The sequence below is a fragment of the Tursiops truncatus genome, chromosome 4 (assembly GCF_011762595.2).
Source record: "Tursiops truncatus isolate mTurTru1 chromosome 4, mTurTru1.mat.Y, whole genome shotgun sequence".
NCBI lineage: Eukaryota > Metazoa > Chordata > Mammalia > Artiodactyla > Delphinidae > Tursiops > Tursiops truncatus.
Window position 1 is genome coordinate 141313268 of NC_047037.1, and position 21602 is coordinate 141334869.

The 21602-nt window shown below is 54.7% G+C and overlaps 1 protein-coding gene across 3 annotated transcripts in view; it reads right to left on the reverse strand.

The window, feature by feature from the left end:
* CBS (cystathionine beta-synthase) overlaps nucleotides 1–21602 on the reverse strand; it is a 30445-nt gene that overhangs the window by 2887 nt on the left and 5956 nt on the right. For 2 of the 3 annotated variants that reach the window (XM_033856160.2, XM_033856161.2), the window contains exons 3-14: nucleotides 20282–20388; nucleotides 18198–18332; nucleotides 16753–16832; nucleotides 16539–16673; nucleotides 15929–15998; nucleotides 14583–14674; nucleotides 13686–13811; nucleotides 12961–13045; nucleotides 12550–12655; nucleotides 4772–4849; nucleotides 4474–4608; nucleotides 3658–3766 (exon numbers count right to left, since the gene is read on the reverse strand). In XM_033856160.2, coding sequence (XP_033712051.1) covers nucleotides 3658–3766; nucleotides 4474–4608; nucleotides 4772–4849; nucleotides 12550–12655; nucleotides 12961–13045; nucleotides 13686–13811; nucleotides 14583–14674; nucleotides 15929–15998; nucleotides 16539–16673; nucleotides 16753–16832; nucleotides 18198–18332; nucleotides 20282–20388 — 1258 coding nt within the window. The remainder of the gene's footprint in view (nucleotides 1–3657; nucleotides 3767–4473; nucleotides 4609–4771; nucleotides 4850–12549; nucleotides 12656–12960; nucleotides 13046–13685; nucleotides 13812–14582; nucleotides 14675–15928; nucleotides 15999–16538; nucleotides 16674–16752; nucleotides 16833–18197; nucleotides 18333–20281; nucleotides 20389–21602) is intronic. The other variant, XM_033856162.2, reaches the window with a different exon arrangement.

Here is a 21602-nt window from a genome sequence, read left to right on the forward strand (position 1 = left end):
CGAGGAAAGCACAAGGCAGCAGGAGGGGCCGGCGTCCCTCCAGAAGGTTCTTCTGGAGCCTCTTGCTGACTTAGAACCTGAACGAGCCCTGACACACGGGAAAGGACACTTGGATGACCTGGAAGAGTCCGTACGTATCACTCTGCAAAGAGCCAGCAGGACGGCTTCCCACAGTATGATTCCACCTCTATGAATTTCCGGAAAAGGCAAAACTAGTCAGATTGGCGGTTCGGGCAGTGGGGAATGGGTACAGGGATCCAGGGCACGTGGGACACGTACGCTACTGTGTGCGATGCTGTAATGGGTACAGGTCACTGTACATTTGTCAAAACCCGCAGAGCTATAGAACCCAAAGACTGAACCCTCAGTAAACGAGTGACTTTAGTTACGAACAGCGCAACATGCGCCATCCATCGGAACAAATCCTACATCAGTGCAAGATGTGACAGGACAGGGCCTGGTGAGGGGCGGGGGTACAGGGCCTGGCGAGGGGCGGGCAACGTGAGCGCCCACTCTGGGCCATCTGCTCAGTAGACACACGATGAGAGCTTCCAAGAAAAAGAAGAAAAGGACACTTAGATCCGTCTTTCAAAGCCCAAGGCGATCTCCAAAGCTGAGCCCCACTGGAACCCTTTCTAGTTCAGCTCCGGCAATGGAGGCAAGTTCCCTGGGAGAGGACGCAAGCTCGGGGGTGGGAGGAAAAGCGCCAGCAGTGCCTTAACCTGTGTAAGGAGGGCTGGGCACCACTGCCCGCCAAGCACTAGAGCAGCTGAGCGGTACACAACACAGCGGCCCGGGCTGCGGAAGCAACTTCCCCCACGCTTGCCTTTATGAGGTCAGACGCTGGGTGTGGTCAGTAGGCCACGGGGGTCAGGATTCCTCCTCTCGCCAGGAGAACAGGGCGGAAAGGGGGCGCCACAGCTCCATGGGCACCCTGCTGCTCACTGCCGGCGGCCAGACCCCCGTGGCGGCAGGAAGGGGCAGCCCTGGAGGCGGAGGGTGTACCCAGGAGACAGGACCCACCCAGGTTTCCTCGGGGCCGCATTCTCCTCGGGACACTGTCTGCACCAGGGATGCCGGGGACCCTGCTGAAGGACGTCCTGTGTCCGCTTACACCCACCGCTTGGTTCCTGGAGCAGAGCAGGCACACACGGCCCCACCCAACATCTCGGTGGCAGGCTGCAGCTGGAGGTCAGCCTCGGCACTAAGGGGGGTGACCGAGTGGAACAGGGAAGAGCCAATCCTGACTACAGGCTGCATCTGTTTCTTTTACTTTAACTTTTGCTTCCGGTTGCTTTTGTTCGCTAAAAGGACAGCCTGCCTCGGGGAACCCCGCCCCTCTGCCTGAATGTTAAACCCAAGTGCCTTTGTTCAGGGAAACGTCCTGACCCTGCCCACCTGTGGATGGCTGCAAGAAGAAACGAACACATCCCCTCCCCCACATCCCCTCCCCGAGGCTGGCCATTCCAGGGGACATTTGCATATCTTAGGGCCTTTTTACTTTACTTCCTCACCTCCTCCCCCTCTCTGTTCTGTGAAAGAGACTGGCATCCAGACCCCGGGAAGATGGTTCTTTGAGACATCAGTCTGCCATCTTCTCCGTCTGCTGGCTTTCCAGATAAAGTTGTATTCCTATAGCCTCGACACCTTGTCTCCCGATCTACTGGCCTGTCGTGCGGCAAGCAGAGCAAGCTTGGACTCAGTAACATTAGAGCGCTCGGCTCTTCCCTGGGGGAGGGAAGGGCACACACAGCAGAGAATCAGCAGGAGAGGCCAGAGACACAACAGGACTGGACTCAGGCACGGGAGGGGGTGGACAGCATGCACACCACACCTCGGAGGGACCTCAAAACACTCTGCTGGGCTTCCCTGGTGGCACAGTGGTTAAGAATCCACCTGCCAATGTAGGAGACACGGGTTCAAGCCCTGCTCCGGGAAGAGCCCACATGCCATGGAGCAACTAAGGCCGTGCGCCATGGAGCAACTAAGCCCTGCGCTCTAGAGCCTGCGAGCCACAACTACTGAGCCCGTGTGCCACAACCTCTGAAGCCCTCACACCTAGAGCCCGTGCTCTGCAACGAGAAGCCACCGCAATGAGAAGCCTTCGCACCGCAACAAAGAGTAGCCCCCGCTCGCCGCAACTAGAGAAAGCCTGCGCGCAGCAACGAGGACCGAACGCAGCCAAAAATAAAATAAAATAAATTTATATATAAAAAAAAAACACAAACCACTCTGCTGCATGAAAGAAGCCAGACAAGGTACACACGGTGGGGCTGCACATGCGCACGAGCCCGGGGAGGGCGCACAGTCTACAGGACAGGACAGACGTGCGGGGAGGGGAGAGGAAGCCGGGGTAGAAGTGGGGGAGGGGATGGAGACGCTCACTCTTGACTGTGGTGTCGCGGGTGTGTGTTCATTTCAAAATCATCAAATGCGACACGCTATGTTCAGCTCCACGCAGGGAAGCGAAGGAGGGGCAGAAACTTCCAGAAAGGCTGGTGGGCAATGGCATGGGCGGAAAGGTTGCCCCTGCTCAGCCTGGCTGGCCACCCACATGCATGTGACGCCGGGCCCTGTGCTCCCCACTCAGGGCCCACGGGGGCCAGGATGGCCTCTTGGAGCCTCCACTGGACTGGGGGGCAATAGTGCTCCAAGAACACACCCCGTGTGCTAGGTGCTTGGGCCCTGGGGGTCAGAGAGGCCGAGAGGAGGGGACGGGGGGTGGGGGCAGGAGAGCAGAGACAGCGGTGCCAAGGCAGCAGGAAGGGACCGGCCCGTCTGAGAACCAGGGCAGGTGGACGGCAGGAGTGGAGGCAGCCGGGGTCGCAGGGCCGGGACCCTCCCGGCTGGGCTTGGCAGGAAGGGGCAAGACCCCACCCACGTCTCCTGTGGTCTCTCCAGCCGCAGAGAGTTAGGGCCAGGAGTGAGGGGCCATGCAGGGACCACGCCAGAGGCGATGGCAGCGCGGTGGATATGGGGAGAAACGCACAGATTCTGGCGACATTCCGGCTACGTGTGAGGTGGGGAAAAAGGAAAATCAAATCCATTCCTAGATTTGGGCTCCACCGCTAGCCTTTCAAGCGGGAGACAGCCAGCGACCCAGCACTCCCACTCCCTGGGGGTCCGAGGAGAAAGGGGTTGTGGAATGCCAGGAGACCAGGGAGAGGGGCTGCCCTGACCCCAGGCACCCTCGGGGACACAGAGTCGGCTCTGCCCTGGCCCATCCGAGGGTGGCCATCATCTCAGGATGACCACGGGGTCTGACCAGCCCCGGCTCAGCCCCCAGAACGTTCTAGTACTTACTAAATACTTAGGCGTGCCAGGTGATCTTAAATGAGGTGTGCACAGGACAAAATCAGGGCCCGGTGCCCTGGGAATAGTCATGCTGGCAGATGCCCGGCTCGGCTGTGATGACGGTCCCTGGGCTTGCCAGTGACCACAGGCATTGCCAAAGTACAGGCGTGGGTGAGCCCTCACCAATGCTGGCCTTACCCACCTGGGGCTTCTCGCTTTGTGAAGCTGGGGCGAATTGTCAGATTTAGGGGTCTGATGGGGTCTGGGGTGGTGTCAAGGGTCAGGGCCGAGGGACGCGTGGTCCTGCCTCCCGGGACAGAGCTGGTCTCAGCACTGACTGCTCAGGCCTCACGAGGCTCGTACCTGTTTGAACTGCTTGTAGATGACTTTTCGAACTTGGTCCGAAGGCTGAACCTTCCCCGCGAGCAGGGACGACAGCATGTTCCCCAGGGTCACCATCCCCAGGACCACCCTGGGGAAGCAGAGGCGGTGCAGGAGTCAGCACTGGTGCCTCTCCCGCACTCTCCACGCCCCACCCCACCCCACCCCCTGCCAAGACAGCAGAGTCCAGCACAGCCACCCTCAGGGTCAAGCCCAGAACTCCTCTTAGAACCAACCACTATCTACCCAGGGTCTCCGTGTGGCAGGAGCCGAGCAGTGAGCAAACACCCTGCCCTTGGAGCTGACCGTCCAGTGCAGGCAACGGGAAACCAATGAGTCCTCTGGGCATCTCCATTCTGACAGGTGTCAAGGGTGACCAGCTGGCCAGTGTCCTGGGACATGGGGTTTTCGGTGCTAGAATTGGGACAGTCCCGGGAGAGCCCTGATGGTGGGTCACTGTCACCAGGGCACGTCTGTCACGGCCTTCCACTGTCAGGCACATGCCCAGAGCCAGGGCAGGACCCCACACCGGCCTCCTGTGCACATGCTGGGTGCAATGGGCTGGGACCAAGGCATTAAAGCCCAAAGGGTTAATATAAGCAGCCCCCATCCTGGCCGGTGCTCAGGGACCAGCCGTCCAAGACTCTGAGCATCTGAGTGCAAAGTGACCAAGGCCAGCCGGCCAGCTGTGGGGTCCCCTGGGCTGCCCCGTCCAACACCGCGGACACAGAGCAGCGTGGAGCACAGGCTGAAGGCGCCCGGCAGAGGGCAGAGCTCTGGATGGAGGCTGAGACTGACCCCGACTCGTCCACCACGGGCGCCTGGTCGAAGCCCTTCTCCCGGAGGATGTCGATGGTGTGCTCACAGGTGACCGTAGGCAGCACCGTCAGCGGGGCCGACAGGCTCAGCTCCTGAACTCGGAGGTGCCACCACCTGCAGGAAGAGAGTGGGCCAGGGAGGCTGAGTCCAGGACAGGGAGACTGCAGGGGCGCCCAGCCAGGTGCAGGACAGCACACGTGCCCTGGGTACCAGGAACGCAAGTCCCGAGCCACACGCGTGCGGGTGGGGAGACAGCTCTGCTCAGAGGCGTCCTTACCATGGCTTCTTCACCAGGAGGTCCTCCTCCTTCATGAAGCCCTTCTGCAGCATCCACTTGTCGCTCAGGAACTTGGACCTGCGGCACCACGAGTCACCAGGGGCTCACCACCACCTCTGCCCACACTGAGGGTGGAGGTTCTCAGAGAGGGAAAGCCCAGCATCCCTCCCCACGCCCCACGGTCCAGCAGAGACCCCAGAGGGGCTGGCCGGAGGCTCCACGAAGAGGCCTGAGAGCCGGATTCCAGAAAGACCCCCCAGGGAACTGTGGTCTATGGGGGCATCTGGTCAACCAGGGCTGAATGAGCTCAGAGCACAGCAGAAGGTTCTGTGGTACGCTGGGACCTGGGACCTGGGACCCTTTTCTGCAGTGCTTGCACCTGGACAAACGTCTTCTCAAGCAACAGATACAAAGCGACTATGAGGGACTAAAAATAACTGCATGCACAGCACAGCTGGGGCAAATTAAGGACAAAACAAGATAGAAGAAAACCAAAAACCAACTGCCACTTCTGAGTTGCTGGGAGCAAAAGCAGGGTCCTGCAAATGCCCCGTGTACACAGTACCACAAAGGGGTGGGCAGACCACCTAAGCCACCCCTCCTGACCCCTGGACCCACCCCTTCCCTCACCCCACTTAAGGGACCAGCTCACCCCCTCCTCAGCGAGAGAGCAAGGGAAGCTGTTACTTGTTTCCACTCCCGCCTGCTACAGAATGAGTCCCAGTAAAGCCTTGCCTGAATTTCTCGTCTGGCCTCTTATTAATTTCTATTGATTAAAGAGTCCGAGAACCCAGGTGGGTAACAGTTCTGTCCCGGATCCTGCGCCATCATGTCCCCTCGGGGCTCCTGGGTGGCCTCTTCCCTGGCTGTCCTCATGTCTGCTCTGGCAGAGGGGCATGGGGGACCCCATCCCACCTGGGCTCAGAGGACACCAGACCAGGCCTTGGGGTCTGCCAGAGACCTGCCCTAAAAAGGCAGATGAGAAAGCACCTGACAAACAGCTGCTTAGGCCTGGAGCTACAGGGGCAGGCTTGGAGGGAAGACCACTGAAAGCCCAGAGTGACTTCAGTCCAGGGGTGAGGAAACTGAAGCCCAGAGGGCAAAGCAGAGTTGTTGACCCTCACCAGCCACGTGGCTGACAGGGTCTGGTGCTCTGGCCGGGTGTCAGGCCTGAGCCTCTGAGGTGGGAGAACCAAGTTCGGAACAGTGGTCCATCAGAGACCTCCCGGCCCCTCGTAATATCAATCGGCAAGAGCTCTCCCAGAGATCTCCAGCTCAACACTAAGACCCAGCTCCACCCAACGGCCAGCAAGCTCCAGGGCTGGACGCCCCACACCAAACAACCGGCAACACAGGAACACAACTGCACCCATTAGCAGAGAGGCTGCCTAAAATCATAAGTTAACAGACACCCCGAAACACACCACCAGAGGCAGTCCTGCCCACCAGAAGACAAGATCCAGCCTCATCCACCAGAACACAGGCACCAGTCCCCTCCACCAGGAAGCCTACACAACCCACTGAACCCACCTTACCTACTGGGGCAGACACCAAAAACAACGGGAACTACAAACCTGCAGCTTGTGAAAAGGAGACCCCAAACACAGTAAATTAAGTAAAATGAGAAGACAGAGAAATACGCAGCAGATGAAGGAACAAGGTAAAAACCCACCAGACCAAACAAACGAAGAGGAACTAGGCGGTCTACCTGAAGAAGAATTCAGAATAATGATAGTAGAGATGATCCAAAATCTTGGAAATAGAATGGAGAAAATACAAGAAATGATTAATAAGGACCTAGAAGAACTAAAGAGCAAACACAATAAATGAAATTAAAAATTCTCTAGAAGTAATCAATAACTGAATAACAGAATAACTGAAGCAGAAGAACGGATAAGTGACCTGGAAGATAAAATAGTGGAAATAACTACTGCAGAGCAGAATAAAGAAAAAAGAATGGGGCTTCCCTGGTGGCGCAGTGGTTGAGAGTCCGCCTGCCGATGCAGGGGACATGGGTTCGTGCCCCGGTCCGGGAGGAGCCCACATGCCGCGGGGTGGCTGGGCCCGTGGGCCATGGCCGCTGGGCCTGTGCGTCCAGAGCCTCTGCTCCACAACAGGAGGGGCTGTGGCGGTGAGAGGCCCATGTACCACAAAAAAATAAAAAAATAAAAAAAATAATAATGAAAAGAATGGAGGACAGCCTCAGAGACTTCTGAGAAAACATTAAACACGCCAACATTCGAATTATACGGATCCCAGAAGAAGAAGAGAAAAAGAAAGGGACTGAGAAAACATTTCAAGAGATTATAGTTGAAAACTTCCTTAATATGGGGAAGGAAATAGTCAATCAAGTCCAGGAAGTGCAGAGAGTCCCATACAGGATAAATCCAAGGAGAAACATGCCAAGACACATATGAATCAAACTATCAAAAATTAAATACAAAGAAAAAATATTGAAAGCAACAAGGGAAAAGTAACAAATAACATACAAGGGAATCCCCATAAGGTTAACAGCTGATCTTTCAGCAGAAACTCTGCAAGCCAGAAGAGAGTGGCAGGACATATTTAAAGTGATGAAAGGGAAAAAAACCTACAACCAAGATTACTCTACCCAGCAAGGATCTCATTCAGATTCGACAGAGACATTAAAACCTTTACAGACAAGCAAAAGCTAAGAGAATTCAGCGCCACCAAACCAGCTTTACAACAAATGCTAAAGGGGCTTCTTTAGGCAGAAAACACAAGAGAAGGAAAAGACCTACAATAACAAACCCAAAACAAATAAGAAAATGGTAATAGGAACATACATATCAATAACTACCTTAAATGTAAATGGATTAAATGCTCCAACCAAAAGACACAGACTGGCTGAATGGATACAAAAACAAGACCCATATATAGGCTGTCTACAAGAGACCCACTTCAGACCCAGGGACACATACAGACTGAAAGTGAGGGGATGGAAAAAGATATTCCATGCAAATGGAAATCAAAAGAAAGCTGGAGTAGCAATTCTCATATCAGACAAAATAGACTTTAAACTAAAGACTATTACAAGAGACAAAGAAGTACACTACATAATGATCAAGGGATCAATCCAAGAAGAAGATATAACAATTGTAAATATTTATGCACCCAACAGAGGAGCACCTCAATACATAAGGCAAATGCTAACAGCCATAAAACGGGAAATCGACAGTAACACAATCATAGTAGGGGACTTAACACCCTACTTTCACCAATGGACAGATCATCCAAAATGAAAATAAGTAAGGAAACACAAGCTTTAAATGATACATTAAACAAAATGGGCTTAATTGATATTTATAGGTCATTCCATCCAAAAACAACAGAATAGTCTTTCTTCTCAAGTGTTCATGGAACATTCTCCAGGATAGATCATATCTTGGGCCACAAATCAAGCCGTGGTAAATTTAAGAAAATTGAAATTGTATCGAGTATCTTTTCTGACCACAACGCTATGAGACTAGATATCAATTACAGGAAAAAATCTGCAAAAAATACAAACACATGGAGGCTAAACAATATACTACTAAATAACCAAGAGATCACTGAAGAAATCGAAGAGGAAATCAAAAAATACCTAGAAACAAATGACAATGAAAACACGATGACACAAAACCTATGGGATGCAGCAAAAGCAGTTCTAAGAGGGAAGTTTATAGCAATACAATCCTACCTCAAGAAACAAGAAAAATCTCAAATAAACAACCTAACCTTACACCTAAAGCAATTAGAGAAGGAAGAACAAAAAACCCCCGAAGTTAGCAGAAGGAAAGAAATCATAAAGATCAGATCAGAAATAAATGAAAAAGAAGGAAATGAAAGAAGCAAAGATCAATAAAACTAAAAGCTGGTTCTTTGAGAAGACAAACAAAATTGTTAAACCATTAGCCAGACACATAAAGAAAAAAAAAGGGAGAAGACTCAAATCAACAGACTTAGAAACGAAAAAGGAGAAGTAACAACTGACATTGCAGAAATACAAAGGATCATAAGAGATTACTATAAGCAACTATATGCCAATAAAATGGACAACCTGGAAGAAATGGACAAATTCTTAGAAAAGCACAACCTTCCAAGACTGAACCAGGAAGAAATAGAAAATATAAACAGACCAATCACAAGCACTGAAATTGAAACTGTGATTAAAAACCTTCCAACAAACAAAAGCCCAGGACCAGATGGCTTCACAGGCAAATTCTATCAAACACTTAGAAAAGAGCTAACATCTATCCTTCTCAAACTCTTCCAAAATATAGCAGAGGGAAGAACACTCCCAAACTCATTCTACGAGGCCACCATCACCCTGATACCAAAACCAGACAAAGATGTCACAAAGAAAGGAAACTACAGGCCAATATCACTGATGAACATAGACGCAAAAATCCTCAACAAAATACTAGCAAACAGAATCCAACAGCACAGTAAAAGGATCATACACCATGATTAAGTGGGGTTTATCCCAGGGATGCAAGGATTCTTCAATATATGCAAATCAAACCATGTGATATACCATATTAACAAATTGAAGGATAAAAACCATATGAAAATCTCAATAGATGCAGAAAAAGCTTTCGACAAAATTCAACACCCACATATGATAAAAACTATCCAGAAAGTAGGCACAGAGGGAACTTACCTCAACATAATAAAGGCCATATATGACAAACCCACCACCAACATCATTCTCAATGGTGAAAAACTGAAACCATTTCCACTAAGATCAGGAAGAAGACAAGGTTGTCCCACTCTCACTACTATTATTCAACATAGTTTTGGAAGTTTTAGCCACAGCAATCAGAGACGAAAAAGAAAGAAAAGGAATCCAAATCAGAAAAGAGGAAGTAAAACTGTCACTGTTTACAGATGACATGATACTATACATAGGGTATCCTAAAGATGCTACCAGAAAACTACTAGCGCTAATCAATGAATCTGGTAAAGTAGCAGGATACAAAATTAATGCACAGAAATCTCTTGCATTCCTATACACTAATGATGAAAAATCTGAAAGAGAAACTAAGGAAACACTCCCGTTTACCATTGCAACAAAAAGAGTAAAATACCTAGGAATAAACCTACCTAAGGAGACAAAAGACCTGTATGCAGAAAACTATAAGCCACTGATGAAAGAAATTAAAGATAAAACAGATGGGGAGATATACCATATTCTTGGATTGAAAGAATGAACACTGTGAAAATGACTTTACTACCCAAAGCAATCTACAGATTCAGTGAAATCCCTATCAAACTACCAATGGCATTTTTCACAGAACTAGAACAAAATATTTCACAATTTGTATGGAAACTCAAAAGACCCCGAATAGCCAAAGCAATCTTGAGAAAGAAAAACGGAGCTGGAGGAATCAGGCTTCCTGATTTCAGACTATACTACAAAGCTACAGTAATCAAGACAGTATGGTACTGGCACAAAAACAGAAATACAGATCAATGGAACAGGACAGAAAGCCCAGAGATAAACCCACGCACACACGGTCACCTTATCCTTGATAAAGGAGGCAAGAATATACAATGGAGAAAAGACAGCCTCTTCAGTAAGTTGTGCCGGGAAAACTGGACAACTATATGTGAAAGAATGAAATTAGAACACTCCCTAACACCATATACAAAAATAAAGTCAAAATGGATTAAAGCCTAAATGTAAGGCAAGACACTATAAAACTCTTAGAGGAAAACATAGGCAGAACACTCTATGACATAAGTCACAGCAAGATCCTTTTTGACCCACCTCCTAGACAAATGGAAATAAAAACAAAAATAAACAAATGGGACCTAATGAAACTTAAAAGCTTTTGCACAGCAAAGGAAACCATAAAGAAGACAAAAAGACAACCCTCAGAATGGGAGAAAATGTTTGCAAACTAAGCAACTGACAAAGGATTAATCTCCAAAATATACAAGCAGCTCATGCAGCTCAACATCAAAGAAACAAACAACCCAAACCAAAAATGGGCAGAAGACCTAAACAGACATTTCTCCAAAGATATACAGATTGCCAACAAACACATGAAAGGAGGCTCAACGTCACTAACCATTAGAGAAATGCAAATCAGAACTACAATTAAATATCACCTCACACTGGTCAGAATGGCCATCATCAAAAAATCTACAAACAATAAATGCTGGAGAGGGTGTGGAGAAAAGAGAACCCTCTTGCACTGTTGGTGGGAATGTAAATTGATACAGCCACTATGGAGAACAGTATGGAGGTTCCTTAAAAAACTAAAAATAGAACTACCATATGACCCAGCAATCCAAATACCGGGCATATACCCTGAGAAAACCATAACTCAAAGAGTCACGTACCACAATGTTCACTGCATCACTATTTACAATAACCAGGACATGGTAAGTGTCCACTGACAGATGAATGGATAAAGAAGATGTGGCACATATATACAATGGAATATTACTCAGCCATAAAAAGAAACGAAATTGAGTTAGTTTTAGTGAGGTGGAAGGACTTAGAGTCTGTCATACAGAGTGAAGTAAGTCAGAAAGAAACAAATACCGTATGCTAACACATATATATGGAATCTAAAAAAAAAAAAAAAGTTTCTGAAGACCTAGGTGCAGGACAGGAATAAAGATGCAGACATAGAGAATGCACTTGAGGATACGGGGAGGGGGAAGGGTAAGCTGGGACGAAGTGAGAGAGTGGCATGGACATATATACACTACCAAACATAAGGTAGATAGCTAGTGGGAAGCAGCCGCATAGCACAGCGAGATCAGCTCGGTGCTCTGTGACCACCTAGAGGGGTGGGATAGGGAGGGTGGGAGGGAGATGCAAGAGGGAAGAGATATGGGAACATATGTATATGTATAACTGATTCACTTTGTGATACAGCAGAAAGTGACACACCATTGTGAAGCAAGTATACTCCAATAAAGATGTTAGAAAAAAAAAAAGGCAGACGAGGACCAAGAAAGTGGGGAGCAGGGAGGACCCCCAGCCCCCCAGCCTAGACGTGTGTGCCCGAGACATGATCATTCAGTCACACTCTCGCCATTTCTCTCTCACACACACAGGCAGGAGTGCGCACGCACAGCAGGCCGGCCCAGCACACGGGGAGACGGCCGTTCTCACGCACCGTGCGGTGTGAGCGGACGGCCATGCTCAGGGCAACCTGGCAGTGGACACCCAGACGTGCCTCACGCCTTGCTGGAACGGGCGCCCACCAGGGGCAGCGGAGCTCACCCGAGGTATGTAACCTGCCACTCCTGGGCCAGGGAGGAAGCCCACGGGTCCGTGGGGGAGGTCTCTAGCCCCCCGTGCCCTTGTTCCCGCACAGCAACCCTGGCTCTTTCAGCCGGTGGCCCCAGACGGGCGCCATCGGCCCAGAGGACGGGAACTGGAAGCAGGAGGCTGCAAGCTGCCACCTGGGCAGGTGTGCAGATACTCAGCACCATCGGACTCGAAGGGGCCTCAGAGGCCAGCAGGCAGGCATCGCACAGCCCGTCCCCGGGGCTGCCGAGCCCAGCCTGCGTCTCGCCAGGTAGGGGCTGCAGCGTGAGCGAAGCAGCAGAGCCGCTGCTCCCTGCAGCGGCGGTTGCGGAGGCGCTCTTAGGGCGGCTGCGTCCTCCTCCGCATCCCCCGCGGCCTCACAGACCCCCATGCCGCCTCCCTCCTGCTGCCGCGTCTCGGGGAGGCCTGGCGGGCAGCAGAGCCGGCACAGGCGCCTGGGGGGCGGAGTGCGGGCAGCCGCGGGGCCGGAGGGACTGCTCCTTACATGTAGTTCCGCACAGAGTCCGGCAGGATCACCACGCAGCGCTGCTCCTCCCTGAGCTCCTGGGCGGCCTTCACGGCCACCGACATGGCGCTGCCGGCACTGCCGCCTGCCGGGAGGGTCGGGGTCAGACGCGGCGGGGGCGTGCGATGCGCGTGCGCACGCCCCAGCACGCTCTGGAGGGGTCCTCGGTGGAGGGACCGGGCTCGGGGTGCTGGGAGGACCCCCGATTCTCACTGTCCACCCACATTCTCCTCGTTACCACCGACTGTCACGACCAAACCCTCCTCGCACAGAACCTCCAAGCCCTGCAGCAGATGGGGTGCAGGTGGGCCGGGCAGCCCCAGAGCGAGGGTGTCCTTCCGGCGCTGGCCCAGCAGCTGGCAGAGGCCGAGCGCCCGGCGCCCCACTCACCGCACAGCAGCCCCTCCTGCGCGATCAGCATGCGCGCGAAGGCGAAGGCATCCTCGTCGTTGCTCTTGAACCACGTGTCCACCACCTGGGGGGCCGAGGGCAGGCGGTCAGGCCGGGCAGCGCCGGGCGCTGGGCAGCGGGGGTGTGGTGGGCGTGGGCACCACCGCCCAGGTTGCAACCTCACAGAGGACCTCGGTCCAGGAGGTCGTGACCCTCCAGGGATGCAGCCCAGCCCCTTGTCTGGGATCCAGGACTCGCATCTGCAGACCTAGGTCGCGCCCCACCCTCTCCCCCCGGGTCCAGCACACTGTGCACGTGGCCAGTAAAACCGCCCAGCAGCCCCGCTGAGGGCCACACTTCTAGTCTAGGTCTCTGACCGAAGCATCCTTTAGGGTCCTTAAAAGGAGCCTTCTCTGGGGTCCTTAGCTCTCCCACGTCGGCCTGCTTACCCGCTCCAGCCACCCGGCTCCCTCCCCCTGCCGGGGTGGTCTGTGCCACCTGCCACCCCCCAACGGCCTCTGTGTCTGCCCAACAGGGCCGTGGTACATGCTCCTCAGGTAAAGTACCGCGAGTCACCACGTCATGACCCCCGAGACTACTGCCCCGTGCAGCGCGGAGCTCGCGTCTCTGTTCCCGCTCAGCCAGGCCCGCCCCCACCCCCCACCGTGCCCAGCTAGGCAAGGCTGTGGCCTGAGGGCGGGGCTTGTCACTGCCGCCCCGCCTACCGTCCGGTCCAGCACGGTGGGGATGAAGTCGTAGCCGATCCCTTCCACCTCGTAGGCCGTCTGCTCCGTCTGGTTCAGCTCCTCGGGCTCTGCGAGGATGGAGCCTTCGGGGTCCACCCCGATGATCTGCAGAGTGGGCAGCCTTAGGGCTCAAGTCTCACCTGGACGCACCCGGCTGTCATCCGGGCGCGGACCCTGTTCCCGGACCTCGGGCACGAGGCTCGAAACCCACAAACCCAGGCCCGGGCGCTGGGAGATCGCAAGGTAAATGAATGTCCAGCTCAGGGCACCCGAGGGGCAGCACGAGGCTGGGGGAAGCGGCGTCCTGGAAAGCTTCTCCTGCGCGGGGTGCCCGAGGACAGCCCCAGGAGACGCCCCGGGACAGCGGGAGCCTGGGGCGAGGGGGCTGCTAGCACTGACCTCTCCTGGATGGCGGAGAAATGGGCAGAGAGGAAGGGTGCGCTCGGCACCTCCAGTGGGGGTCTCTCTGAGCCCCTCCCCAGGCTCAGGTGCCCCTCCCCTACTCTCAGAGCCCCAGTGGGGCAGCGGTAGGACCTGAACCTGAGAGCTCTCGGCTTCTGGAATGACCCTTGAAGGCCACCCAAATGGACTCTCCCACCCCCAGCTCATCTGGGCGTCCAGGTTGCTGGGTCCTTTATCCCCGGGGCAGGCACAGGTACACCCCCCCCCCCCCCATATAAGATGCAAGGCCATCTACGCAGAAGTGTCAGAAATGGGAACTTCCGGCTCTAAAGCAGAGGCCACTCTGTGGGCCCAAGGCCAAGGAGCCCGACAGTTAAGCCTCCAGCTGCAGTTCAGGCCGCAGGTGGGAAACGCGCACACGTCCAGGCCCACATCTCCTGGGCGGGGCAGGGTGGCGCCCTCGCAGCCCCTCACCTTGCATCCAGGGCACTTCTCCTTCAGCTTCCTGGCGATGCCCGTGATGGTGCCCCCCGTGCCCGCCGACGCCACCAGCATGTCCAGCCTCCCTGACAGGGGAGAAGGCATGTCAGGGAGAACATCCTCAGGCAGGAGCGGCCGACCCCCACTCTTTTTTTTTTTTAAGCATCTTTACTGGAGTATAATTGCTTTACAATGGTGTGTTAGTTTCTGCTCAGCCCTCCACTCTTAATAAGAAGCAAGAAGGTCCTCAACCACAATGAAGGCAAGTTATCAGAAAGGGCAAAAGCAAACCTATTCTCAAATTTAAAGCCTCTCATCACAGTCCTTCATCTTTGAGACACAGTCACAGGAACAGAGCCCCAGGGAGCCCCGTTTAAGGCTAAACGCAGCCAGTCCCTGAAATCCCTGTTTGTCATGAATCGTGAACGAGGTGACTTCCTGCAGGGGGTGGGCCCCAGCTGGCTGAGGGCTGAGACAGGGAGGCTCTTCACGCTTCCTTAAGCTGTTTGGTTCAGACGACGTGGATAAGTGAACTGAATTATCAAAGGGACCAGAATAAACCGCTCAGCTTGGCTCAGACGTCGTCTGGGCTCTCTCAGTGCCCGGCGGCCAGCTCAGGCACCTGCAGACAAGTCAGCGCGGGCACCCGTGCGGAGGCAGAAAGGCTGTTTTTACCGAATGAGAGGATTCTCACACATAAGACCTGGGTGAGCAAATGCCTGGACCTTGCTGCCTGGCTCCTGGGCACGGAACGAGGGCACTTAAGCCAACGCTAGGCTCCAAACAGGAAGCCAGGGGTGCCAAGCCCCTGGCAACTCTTCCCGAAGACCTCTTACGGAAACGGCCCGTCAGAAAACATCGCAACCCCCTCGGCCTTGGCACCAACTGTGCGGAGAGGTTCCAAGCAGCCTCATGTCTGTACAGAGTAAGCTAACTGCAGATGTCACCACCCCAGTTCTGCAGATGAGAAAACCCCAATGTTGAATTCAGTGCCCAGGCTGGGACTTGAGACCAAGTGCCGTTCAGCAACGTGAAGCCCCAGCTGTGAGCCCAGAACCAGCCTGGGACACCCTTGTGCCCTGCACTCAGGAGCTCCTACAGGTCTGGAGGAAAGACTGCTAGGTAAACAGATACAACCACATGGTATGTTTGGCGCTATAGGAGAGGCACGGGCAAAGTCCAAGAGGGAGGAAACCGCTCTAGAGAAATGTTCTAGAAAGCACTTCACGGAGAGGGACATTGGAGCTGGGTTTTGAAGGATTAAAAGGAGTTTACGAAGGAGCGGGTAAGTGACTTGTACACTCCCAGTCAAGATGGACAGCAGGGTTAGAAGTATACACCGTCACACTGCTGCAGGATCTCCTCGGCCGTGATGTCATAGTGAGCGAGAGGGTTGCTGGCATTGCGGTACTGCAAGGAAAGAGAGCAAAGGAGTCGTGCTGAAGTCGAGGCACAGAGCCGGCAGCAGCCCCAGGGCACCAGGCAAACAGCTCAGTGCAAAGCCAGAGAGGATGCCGGCAGCTCGGGGAATGGCCCGGGCACCTCAACAGACACCAAGCACGAAAACCAGCTCTCCACAAGATGCGATTTCTGAATTAACCCAGACGTGGAGTGAGTGACAAAGAAGAGCTTCCAGTCAAAAGGTCTGCATGTATTTTATGCCTGTAGAGAGCTTCCTGGGTCCTCTGCAAAGGGCGTTCCAGCGCACTGAGCTGAGCCCTCGAAGCCAGCACACAGACAGCAGAGCCAAAGGCTTGGCCGACCCTGCCGGCCACACGCTGGGCTGGGAGAGGCCAGTGGCCGCGTCCCAGTGCGTCGGTCCCTCTGCAGCCTCTGCTCCTGCTGCAGATGTGACACCACCCCGAAGCCCCCGGGAGACATCCCCCAGGGAAGGCCCCACTTGGTCCCAAGCCTCTGGGCACACAGTCGCCTCCAGGGCCCAGCCCTCACCTGGTCCAGGATGTGAGAATTGGGGATCTCGTTCCTCAGCCTCCAGGCCACGCCCACATGTGACTCAGGAGAGTCGAATCTGGCGTTGGTGGGTGTCCTCACGATCTCGGCCCCCAGGGCACGCAGGACGTCCACCTGCAGAGGTACGTGGTGGCCTTCACCTCCCCACCGGGCCTACAGCGCAGGGGCAGGGGCCGGGGAGATGCCCGCCTACCTTCTCAGTACTCATCTTCTCTGGCATCACGATGATGCAATGGTAGCCCTTCACCGCGGCAGCCAGGGCCAGCCCGATCCCTGGGGACAGCACATGCAGTGAGAGGGGGCCACAGTGCCCCCGAGACCCCGCTTCCAGCCCCAAAGGCCCAGGGGAGAGGGCGCTGCAGAAATGCCCTACGTCATCCCCTTCTGCCCTCAAATGAGGGGATAAGAGGAGAATGCGGAGGCAGAGATAAAAAGGCAAGTGCGCCCAGAGAAAAGAGCAGGCTGCCCACCACGAACCCCAATTCCTCCAGCTCTTACTGGGCGCCTGGGAGGTGACGATAGCAGCAGACGTTGTGGAGCCCGCGTGTTCCCGTCCCCAGCCCCACCGCGGGGCCGGGGCACAGGCCCGGGCCGGACGCCTCCTCCCTGGTTCCAAAGGGGTCAGGGCCGCTGCCCAGGGCTGAGGGGAGGGGCCGCCCCAGTTAGTCTGAAGACAGAACACGGAGCCAGAGAGGAGGGTTCTGGAGCCTCAAGATCTCCTGGAGTTTGCCCCGCTCGGCTTCGGACCTGCTTGGGACCCACGACCCCTTTCTGGGTTTGGATGGAAATGTCTGTCCTGTGCCTGGCCTGCCACTGTGCTTTGGAAACACATAAATTGTCCGGTTTGAAGGTTCGCAGCCGGAGGGGAATTTTGCTTCAGGAGGAATCGAGCCTCAGGTCTCATCCGCCTCTGACTTAGGTGATCCTTACATGAGACTTAACGTCGGTGCTGGAACGTGTTCAGGCTTTGGGGGGTTGTTGGGATGGGGGTGAATGTACTTTGCATTCGAGAAGGACATGAATTCTGGGGGCCAGAGGGTGGAGTGTTATGGACTCAACTGTGTCCCTCCAAAATTCATCTGTTGAAGTCCTACCCTGCAACCCCCTCAGAACGTGACTCTAACTGGAGATGGGCCTTTGAAGAGGAGATTAAGGTTAAACGAGGTCATATGGGTGGGCCCTAACCCTGTATGTCTGGTGTCCTCATAAGAAGAGATCAGGACACAGACACACACAGAGGGACGCACGTGAGGACACGGGGAGAAGATGCCCAGGAGAGAGGCCTCAGGAGGAACCCGCCCTGCTGACACCTGATGTCAGCTGTCCAGCCTCCAGACTGCGAGATAATAAATGTCTGTTGATTAAGCCGCCTAGGCTGTGGCATTTATTACCGCGGCCAAAGGAAACTCGGACAGATTTTTACTACAAGGTGTAGTTGCCCACATAACAGACTCCAACATCACCAATGCAGCTGGGACGGCAAGATATCAGAGAAAGCTGGGCACAGCCACACACCTGCACACAGGCATCAGGAGCCGAGCGAAGTGCGTGGAGGGAAGGGAAGGGCCCGCCGGACAGGCCAGCGCGTGCAGCCCCGGGTCACCCAGGCCGGGAGCTCTGGCCCGTGGCAGCGCCCACCTGTGTTCCCCGACGTCGGCTCGATGATGGTGTCCCCAGGCTTCAGGGTCCCCTCGCGCTCAGCATCCTCAATCATTCGCAGGCTGATGCGGTCCTTCACGCTCCCGCCCGCGTTGAAGAACTCACACTTGGCCACTGGAGCCAGAGACGCATCATGAGAGAGGAAGAGGACCCCGACCGCTAAGGGATGCCTGCTGTGCCATCCCCTCCCCAGCACCCGATACGCCCAGGATGCAGGGACAAGCTTCGGTGGTCCTGAAAATCATCGCCTTTCCACTGCCACCTCCCACACCTGACGTGGGTGAGGGTGCTTGCCCACGGGAGCTTCTGCCACCTGCCCGTCCCACCCCCCATGGACCACGTGGCAACTCCAAGTGCATGAGACAGAGCAGCCTAAGGAGGATCCAGCTGGATGGATGGAGCAGAGCCACCCCCGTGACGCAGCACAGTCCCGAAGAGACTTGCTGGGCGTGCAGGGGGCGGCCGACTGGAGCCCAGGCTTAAATCAGGACAGCCAGCCCCAACGTACCCAGCGGATCATGACAGAGGACCTGATGTCCTGAAGCCACAGCTCGCTCGTCACACCCCCAGACCAGGACCCACACACCTTCCACACCCGCCTCCCGCCATCTTCCCCACCTAGCAGATACGACGTCCTCTCCCGTGCCTAAGCCTCTGCTTCTGCTCTTCTTCCCTTGGGGGAGGGCTCCCTCCCACCTCTCAAAAACACGCAGTGTTTATAAAAGGGGGAGAGTGGCACCAAATGTGACTGAAGGACCAGGCCGGCCTGCAGCACCCACAAAACAAGCTCCTCCTGCTTTGTCCTGGTTTCTGAAATCCACAAGACCCAGAGAGGCCCCTGCCGGGACAGTGAAGGAGGGGCTCTTGAATGTCTGACCGCTGAGGAGCCCTGCACCCCAGACTCTTGTAGGTCACACACTTGAATTACTTGTTAGAAAATTCTAATGAGCCCCTGGGAAAGCCAACAGAGACGCAGGGATTCAAGCTGATCAGCCGTGGGCAAGCCGAGTAACCAACCGGGGGCTTGGTTTTTCCATCTGTAAAATGGACACAGTAAAACCTACTTCAGGGGCTCCTGCCAAGTTGACGCGCACGCAGCAGGCCCATGCCTACGGGGTACTAGTTACTGGTCTCTGTTATCTGATGGAGGAGCACAGAGCAGATAGTTCTCCTGGGCTGTTCTGATACACCCCCAGCAGCGCCTGGGAGTGTGTACTGCTTGTTACTTATGAGACAATTCTTCACCAGAGGCGTGCGCGGGAAGCCTCTGATGGTGATGCCTCTGGGGTGAATCGACCACGTGGCCTCGGTCCCTCCCCTAGGAGGTGTTGACCCCCAAGGACCCCCACGCTCTCCCTTCCCCAGCTCTCTCTGCCCCAGCAGCACCGGGCCTGGTCCGCCCCAGGGCCTCTGCACCTGTCACTTCCTCTGGGACAAGGCTGACATCTACCTGGGCTCCGAGCTGGGAGAACAGTGGCGGTGAAGAAAGGCCCCCACCCTCTTGTGTTCCTGGAAACAGCCTCCTGCAAAGAAGTCCCTTCTCCATAGGACTTGGATAAGACTCTCAGGTGATCCCCACGTGTACCAGACGCAGCTCCCAAATCCCCACTGTGTCTCCTAAGTGAGACGCGAACTGTCTGTCTGAGAACCGGGGCAGCCAGTTCCTGCCCGGCTGATGGCTGGGACCCTCATCACAAAACCCGCCCCGGCTCTCAGGTCAGCCCACCCCACCCACGGCATGGCTGCCCCTCCCTACGAGAGTCCGAGACAGAACGGCGCCGCTCTGCTCCTGCAGTTGCCGGCTTAGAGCACCGCCTTCCCGGCTCGGGTTCTGCCCCCAACATCTGCCCGGACACGCTTCCCTCCACAATCCAGGCCTCAGCTCACAGGCCACGGCCCCCCTTACACCGACTCCGGCGAGGGCTCGCTCACCCTCCAGCAGCCCGCCCTGTCCTGTGTGCTTCCCGACCTCACCTGACGTGGTCAAACACCCCTCCCGCAGGGTGTGAGGGGCCCACCCGCGCCCCCGGCCTGCGAGCCGCGCGCAGGAAGCCGGCACTCACGGAGCTCACACTTCAGGCCGAAGTTCCTCCCAATCTTGTTAATCCTCACCATCGGGGTATCCCCAATCTTCTTCAGGATGTCTGGCAGGATTTTGGGAGACTTCTCCCTAAAACAGAGGAGTCCACGATTACTCAGAAAAACAAAATGGTACCAGCCTTGGCAGGCCCGCACATTCTTTTAAATAAATCAAGAAGTAAAGCCAAGAATTGCCTTTCATGAGGAACTGGGTGGCAAGTACACGAATGCACATTTGCTGAAAGGTCACACACACATGCACGGGCAAGTTCACCTCAAAACCTATGAAAACGAATGCAGTTTAGTGAACAGCTGCACCAACGTTTCCGGGGTTTGAAAACGCACTGTGGTAACACATGGTATCAGTGGGCAGCTGGGCGAACGTCCCCACGACCTCTCTGTATGATTTTTGCAACTTCATTTGAGTGTTATTTCCAAATAAAAAAGTTAAAACAAACAAACACTGATTTCAAAACATCACGTCCTGGTCCACCTTTTTAGGTTTTTTTTTTTTTTGGCATATGGGATCAAACCCGCGCCCCCTGCATTGGAAGGCGGAGTCATAGCCACTGGACCATCAGGGAAGTCCCGATCTTTTTAGGTTTTTGGTTTTCAATTCATCTCCTCTCTCAGCACCTGCCTCCTGGGATACCTCCCTTCCTTTTCTTCGATGAAAAAACTGGGGGGGACCCCTGGACAGAGACCCCCTCAGACGGTCTGGCCACCGGGCAGTGACAGTGACAGTGACTGCAAAGAGCCCACCCAGGCACCTGGCATCACTCAGAGTGTCTGGCACAGGTGGCAGGAAGCCTGATACTCAGACCAAAGAACAAAGGCCTCTGGCGGGTCATCTCTTGTCCTTGGGGCTAAGGTCAGGCGAATTCCCAGGTGGGCCTCCAGGCCCAGAACGGGATTCGCTTCTCATGGACCAACTGTCCCCCTTCACATTGGAGTGACTGCCCCCCCCTCCCCAGTCGCTCTTCCAGCTGAGCAGCCGGTGACAGGTGACAGGAAGGTGTGGGACAGCTCAGCTGCTGCTCAGCTGTGCACGCTGTGATACCTGCATTTCCTGAGTGGCCCCCACGATGTTGCCTCCATCCTCATCCTCAGGGACCGACTATTCATCCCGGAATATGCAAAACTGACGTGAGTTCCAAGAAACTCAATGGCTTCCTACACCCTGGATTTCTCAGGTGCCATCCCCACGGCTCTCACGCTTGCGTGAGCCGCGGTCCCCACTGCAGGGACCCGTTAACCATGTAGATTCCTCCCCGCTCCCCGGGAATGCCGCCTTCCGCCCCGGGG